This window comes from Astatotilapia calliptera, chromosome 11 (genome assembly GCF_900246225.1).
Source record: "Astatotilapia calliptera chromosome 11, fAstCal1.2, whole genome shotgun sequence".
In the NCBI taxonomy this organism is placed as follows: Eukaryota; Metazoa; Chordata; class Actinopteri; order Cichliformes; family Cichlidae; genus Astatotilapia; species Astatotilapia calliptera.
Genome location: NC_039312.1, coordinates 35,160,039 through 35,167,068, shown reverse-complemented (window position 1 = coordinate 35,167,068; position 7,030 = coordinate 35,160,039). Strand labels below are relative to the sequence as shown.

At 43.1% G+C, this 7,030-nt stretch overlaps 1 protein-coding gene across 1 annotated transcript; it reads left to right on the top strand.

Moving 5' to 3' along the window:
- Nucleotides 1-1,665: 1,665 nt before the first annotated feature.
- LOC113032855 (C-type mannose receptor 2-like) lies at nucleotides 1,666-4,629 on the top strand. Its single transcript, XM_026186005.1, has 5 exons — nucleotides 1,666-1,785; nucleotides 2,750-3,109; nucleotides 3,195-3,524; nucleotides 3,600-3,697; nucleotides 4,088-4,629. Exons 1-5 carry the CDS (start codon nucleotides 1,677-1,679, stop codon nucleotides 4,226-4,228), a joined length of 1,038 nt encoding a protein of 345 aa, XP_026041790.1. The 5' UTR covers nucleotides 1,666-1,676; the 3' UTR covers nucleotides 4,229-4,629.
- The last annotated feature ends 2,401 nt before the right edge of the window (nucleotides 4,630-7,030 follow it).

Here is a 7,030-nt window from a genome sequence, read left to right as displayed (position 1 = left end):
TGTGATTAAAGTGGTGGGTGGGTTCTTTTAGAGTTTGAGAGAAACCAATTGAGTCTAATAACAGATTAAATGCCATGTTGAGGCTGTCATTTTTAGCATCTACATGGATGTTAAAATCACCCACAATAATTATTTTATCTGAGCTCAGAACTAAATTAGATATAAAGTCTGAGAAATCAGACAGAAACTCTGTGTAAGGCCCAGGTGGACGATAGATGATAACAAGTAAGACTGGTTTCTGAGTTTCACAGCTGGGGTGGACGAGGCGAAGCATCAGGCTTTCAAATGAATTAAAAGTCTGTCTGGGTCTTTGGTTGATTAATAGGCTGGTGTGAAAAATTGCTGCCACACCGATTGTGGGCATATAAATAATGTTTTATTGAACAACTGTGTTGAAAATGTGTTTTGTGAGGCTCAACCGGCTCCTTCATAGAAACTGCCCGGAGCCTAACCAGAGGCTGAGCTGGAGGCCTCAGCTAACTCTGAACCAGTGGGAGTTTTTAAGTCGGACCTGCCACGTCAGCTGGAAAATTGAGGTTTCTCAGTCATCCAGGTCATTGTATTCTAAGAAGTGGGCTTTAAGGTGTCTGGGAAGGGATCTCAAAAATCCTCAGAACTCTATATTGGAGACACCAAAAAGCCATTTCATAAAGGCATGGCACAACATAGAGGAGCCACCTTGGCGGGACAGGACTTGGCTCTCCATCTGCATCTAAAGGACAAAGGTCACTCTTTCAAGGACACTAATGTTCAAAATTTGGACTGAGAAGACAGATGGTTTGAAAGACAAGTGAAGAAGCCATCTATGTCCACAATGAACAACCCTCTTTGAACAGAGGCTTTCGACACCAACTGTCTGCCATCAATAAGCCAGTTTGGTGATCCTTCCTAGACACCTTAATGCCCGCTCACATCATGAACCATTTCAACTCAGGAAATCACATGATAGGGTGGGGCTAAGTTTCACAGTGAGCTCACCCGAAATCTTGGCTGATTGTGACCCACACCCGTTTTCACACCTTGGCCCGTGTGATTAGGTAGAGGATCAATAGCAGATCCATGACCTCCTTGGGGGACACTCCCATAGAGCTTGGAAATCTGGCACTCACCACCAATCGACCTTAAAACTGAAGAAGCTTCTCGCATGAAACATCTTCAAGAAAATTAAAGAAGATCAGATGCTTTTCTTTCCAAGTTCTTTAGATTATTCAAGGAACATTGAAGTGGTCGGGCAGACGTCAGTCTGTTTGCATCTGTAATAACTTTGAATAAGTCATCTTCAGTTAAACGACTCTGAGCATCTTTAAACAAATGCACTTTAATGAACACTGGGCTGCTTTCTAAAACCACTTTTACAAAGTCTCTGATGGACGTGGGAGGAGGAGCGAGGATGACATTTATATCAGATGAAGAGTTCTGACTGTGTCACAGCTGCACAGACGTCTCATCGTGTCGGGTATGTTCTGCATATGTTTGGTTTATTTGATAATCTCACACATTCATTGTCTGGTATTCTAATAAACAAAATGATGATAATTGAAGGAAGACAACATTTTTAAAGTTGAACGTTTCAAATGTTGAATATGTTTGATAGTTTTGTTTGAATGATTAGATTAGATAGAAATGGAGTGAATGACAGAGACAGCTGCCTCTTTGTTGATGCTGCTTTAAGTGTTATGATTAATAATGAACGAGCAGCTGCAGATGAGATTCATGAGGACGTCTTCACAGTTTTTCAGCTCTCAGTCATGAAGAGGTGTGGACTGATCCTGCTGCTGCTCTCAGGTCTGTGAACTCATCTCAGTCGCCTCATTTACAGTTTGAATAAAACTTTTGATGTCAGAAAATCAAAGAAAGCACAAAGTGAACTGCTCCATAGGGATTATTTTAAAGGTGTCTGTAAACGAGCTTCAAGCAGTCACAGGAACACTCGTACAATCTCCAAAGACCTTTGTCATGTCAACTAAACTTCTAAAGGTTTCTTTGGGTCCAGTTAGAAGTTTGATTGACAGTTTAATGGTCGGTAGTTTGTAACAGTTTGTATAAAGTGAAGTAAAAGAGTAAAGAAAGAAAGGAGGGAAGAGTCAGTGCATGAACGTGGCTGTTTGTGTGCACTGCTGAGAAAAACACGTCTTGATTTTATTTTCTGTGTAGAAATCTGACTGAAAGCCTGAAACGCTGCAAACCCGTCAGCTCGCTGAAAAAGATCCTGACTGCTTTTACCACGTCCGTGTGCACGTTAGAGCAGGGCGATATGACCAAAAATATTTATCACGATATTTCATTTTCTTATTGTTGCCTAACATTGTACCGGTATTACCGTGAACGCTATAATATGGCCCAGCCCTAGTGCACGTGTTGTTCAGCTTTGAGCCTCGACCACTAACACGTCGTTTTCCTTCATTGTGCACACTGAAGAGGAAAAATCGTCCAAATACATGTGCAATAAGGCCAGAGTGAAAAACAAACTTAGCACTGTTAAAGCAGCTTTTTAAGCTGATGTGAGAGTTTCGCCCTGGAGCAGGAAACCAGTGTGTAGGTGTCCACAGGCACCGTAAAACAGCTTTTAACCAGTACACGAGTTACACATCCTTTGAAGGACACATATATTAACATATATTCACGTCTTTAAAGATGTCAACAAAAAGTTTGCGTTGTGGTAGCATGTAAAGAATTTATTCTCCTGATGACTAAAATAGTCGAGCTGAGGTGAGTCTGTGACCACGCTGACTGACTCGTGTCCTCTCAGGTTACGTGATGGTCTGCCATCTTCAGTCTGATCAGTTAGTCAGACAGCTCCACCTGGTTGACCTGCAGAAGTCCTGGAACGATGCTCAGCAATACTGCAGAGATGAGTACATTGACCTCGCCATCGTTAACAGCTCAGCTCTCATCCAGGAAGCCCAGAAAAGGGCGGGGAGCACCGAGGCGTGGATTGGACTCTCCAAGAGCGGCTGGAAATGGTCTCAAACTGGTCCAGTTCAGTCATCCTGGTTTAACATGTGGTCACCGGGACAGCCAGGGACCAATGAGTGTGTTACAATATCTAGATCTGGATCATGGTCCACAAGACGGTGCTCAGCTACTTATTACTTTGTCTGCTATGACGGTGAGTGTTTCAGACTTTGGTACCAGGGTTTGACAAACTGAACATTTTAGCTGCAGGTTTGAATCCGTCTGATCTTTTGTTTCAGCTGCGACTAACAAACACATCCTGGTGAAGAACCCAATGACCTGGTCTGATGCTCAGTCTTACTGCAGACATAGGTACACAGACCTGAGCACCATCACCAACACGCAGGACAACAGCCAGGTCGCTTCTATGTTGCCATCTTATTATCTTTATGCCTGGATTGGACTGTACAGAAAATACTGGACGTGGTCAAACTCGAGCACAGCCTCCAACCTGCCGTGGGGGCCCGGGCAGCCTGATGACAGCGTAAACTGTGCCACAATAGTCGGATCAACAGGCTCCTTCAACAGTCATAACTGTAGTGACCAACGCCCCTTCCTCTGCTCCAGAGGTGAGTCTGTCCTCTGTGTTTCTGCACCAGGTCCTGGTCCTCCCTGGGGCTCATCGGGCTTTTCTTTCTCTGCAGATGTCAAACCTTCAGCCTCGAGATCAGTGAAGGTTCAGCTGAGGGCGGGATCTGCAGACCTGAACGACCCCACAGTGCAAGAATCCATCCTGCAGCAGGTCAGAGGTCACACGGGCCCCGATACAAGGAACAGACCGCTATAACTACTGTGAAATGATAGAGAGCAGTGAGTCTGTGCAGGTTCAGGGACACGTGACAGCACACAGCTGCAGAGATACGGGGCTCGTTTAATGCAATCCCATCCATTTGTATTATTTAACCTTTTTAACTGGTAACTTGAAGAAGTCACTTAATTTCAGATTACTGTGAGGAGACGACGTGAACCAATGACAGGCAATGAGGCCTAATTCCAGACTTCAGTTTCATCCCCAGCCAGTTCATTTAGTTCATTTCCCCCAGAAACAGCACCAACAACGTTTTCTGCTCACTACAGAAACAACGGCTGATTAATGAGGAGCTTCTGTTAATGTGTGAAAACTGTGTTTCAGGTGAGGGAGAAGCTGGTGGAGCAAGGAGTCACTGAGGAGGTGAAGCTGAGGTGGAGGACACAGCCTGATGGGAAGGTTTTCCACAGAGAGGAGGAGACAGCCGCTTACAGTGAGAAGGAAGACTGTGGCGGTTTAGTCTGAACGTTATTGGCTGATGTTCCTCAGATGATCTGCTGTGTAATTCAACTTATTTCCATCTCTGTACTCTGACTGCTGGACTGTAACAGCGTAGCTTTGCATGACTGACAGTTGGAAATCATCCTTCTTTATCCTAAGCTCAGATCAGAGTGTCTGATGAGCTGTTTTATGCCTCTTTGTCTCTTCTGATTGGTGAAGCTAAAGTTTGCAGGTGAGCGGGTGGGCGGACCTTCTGTGTCTCAGATATAAATGTTCATGATATCCTGTCTCTACATATGAAAGTTCAAGAGGAGAAAAAGGTGAAACTGAGTGTTCAGAGCAGCCTGATGTCTGAGCTTTTTGACTTCATACTTTATAGTTCAAATGAGCACCCAGCAATATAACAGTAGATATGCCGTATATGTCAGTGAATCGGGCATTTATGCTCTCTATTATCATATTAAATATACATTTTTCTGTCTCAGAAATGTCTCTGCTGCTGTTTGATTCTGTAAACTACAGTCATGGCTCTGCATCCATCTTCATTGTAAACTCTATTCAATAAAGTCTATTGATATTTTATTGTCCTGTCAGAACTTTCAGTTGCTTCATTTTTATGCTCTTATTTTGAATTTGATGCAGTAACACACATCATAAAGGCTGAGACAACATGAAGTTTAATGCTAAACAATAAGAGTCTCACATACAGTGAAGCTGATTGGCGGGACAGCAGTCACATGACTGGCTATGAAATCCCAGACAGACAATCCAACAGTTTGTGAAACATCTGAATGTAAAATGCTGAAAACTTCTGCTGCTCATCTGTTCACAGAAAAATCTGTGAAAGCGACGAGACAGCTGTGTGACGGTGATTTTCAAAATAAATTCAGATCAAATATTTTCTGTTTTAAAACACAAAGTGTTTCACAGTCTGATAAAACTCCACATTAAGACCAGAGTACCTGTCCACACAGCGGTGCATTCACTGCTGCACACACACACACACACACACATGCGCGCACACGCACGCACACACACACACACACACACACACACACATGCGCGCACACGCACACGCGCACACACACACACACGCACACACACACACACACACACACATGCGCGCGCACGCACACGCACACACACACACACACACACACACACACACACGCACACACACACACACACACACACTAGAGGAACAAAAGCCAAAAACAACAGGAAACAGATTAAAGCTCATCTATAAAATGAGTTTCCAGCAGTCGCTGCCCTGACATGGACATGGCTGATGTGTTTACAGATGCATGTCTTTATTTTTCCTTTTCATGATGATCATGTGTTTTGAATAATTGTATTGTTTGTTATTTTCTCTTTTACCGTGGGAGGGGCTTTCGTGAGAATGAGATAAAGTAAATGATGGGCTGAGGAAAGCTGTTCCAAAGTTGGGAGCTGTGACTCTGGGTCGGTTTAGTCTGCCCACCAGGAAGTGACTGATCAGCTGATTTTTAATGGCTGATGTTCACAGGTTGATTTGACTCTTTTTTATCTTTAGAAAAATGCTCGTTTTGTTGGACAATAACATTTTTGTTATTCAGAGATGCTAACAGTAGAAAAGGTCTGAGTGGTAATGATCGAGTTTTCCTTCAGGACTTCATCGTTCTTCCTGAAAATGTGTGACTGACCATTTAAAAGTCCAGCCCTTCACCGCCACAGTAACACTCTAAGGAGTTTAAGACCATGGCGCCATCTGCTGGCCAAACCTTCACATTGCACCACGAGAATAGAATAGAATTCAACTTTATTGTCATTGCACACGTCACAAGTACAAGGCAATGAAACGCAGTTTGCATCCATCCAGAAAGTGCTTTAGCCACAATATAGATGTATTACAGAAATGGGTCTGTTACAATGTGCATGGTATGAAGGTATGTCATGAATAAGCTCTAAGTATGTGCAGGCTGTAGTGAGTATACAGGCTATGAACAGGATATCAATATGAACTATGCAAGTTATAAACAGCTGGTTATAACTTGCATGTGGTTTATAGAAGATGGTTGATCTTCTATAAACCGTTTATAGAATTATAATTATTGTATTGTACAGTATGATTGTCTACACGGCGTTTACAGTAGCGCAGTTTAGATCAGTGAGATATGTGGCTAATTTCTACAGAGGCTGTATAAAGTGCTAGTGGTTGTGTGTGTGTGTGTGTATGTTCAGTCCATGAGTTGATGTGGGTCATGGACATTAGCTTGGAAACGATGTTTGATGATCTCCACATTTTCTTTAACTTTAAACTTCCTCAAAGACAATCTGACCTCAGTCCAGAATAATCCACTTACTTCTCTTTTTGTATTGCCGTGTGTGTGTTAACACTCTTCCTGTCTTGTTATTTTAGAGCTTCTTTCTTATTGGAAACTCCCTGCGTCTACACAAGTTTGACCATCTCATGTCAAACATGAACACTTTTACACTTTATTGAATGTAACAACAACCAAACTGCAGTCTGAAACCATCTTTGTAATAATAAAGAAGCCTCTCATGTCTGTCCTGTGTTTCCTGACCCCGATGCAGAAGTCTGCCTGATCCCAAACCAGAAAAACTATTTCTCCTGCTTTAACAGGCGAATTAAAGAGAAAAGATGACTGAACACGAGCCGAGACTCAGAACGTGTCAACCAGCTTTTATGTGTTTTTACTCAGAGGGTCCAAACTGCTTCAGCTCAGTCCAGAGATCCTCTGAAAACCCACTTCATGCGATTGTCCAGCCTCCTTCACCCAGTTCATGTGAGCTGCTTGTGCATGGTGGGTGTAGCTGAAGCAGACG

Excerpts from the sequence above, each read along its gene's own strand:
- LOC113032855 (XM_026186005.1), top strand. The coding sequence starts at position 1,677 with ATGATTAATAATGAACGAGCAGCTGCAGATGAGATTCATGAGGACGTC. Across the intron at positions 3,110-3,194 it reads TTACTTTGTCTGCTATGACG|CTGCGACTAACAAACACATC; the intron begins GTGAGTGTTTCA and ends CTTTTGTTTCAG. Across the intron at positions 3,525-3,599 it reads CCCCTTCCTCTGCTCCAGAG|ATGTCAAACCTTCAGCCTCG; the intron begins GTGAGTCTGTCC and ends CTTTCTCTGCAG.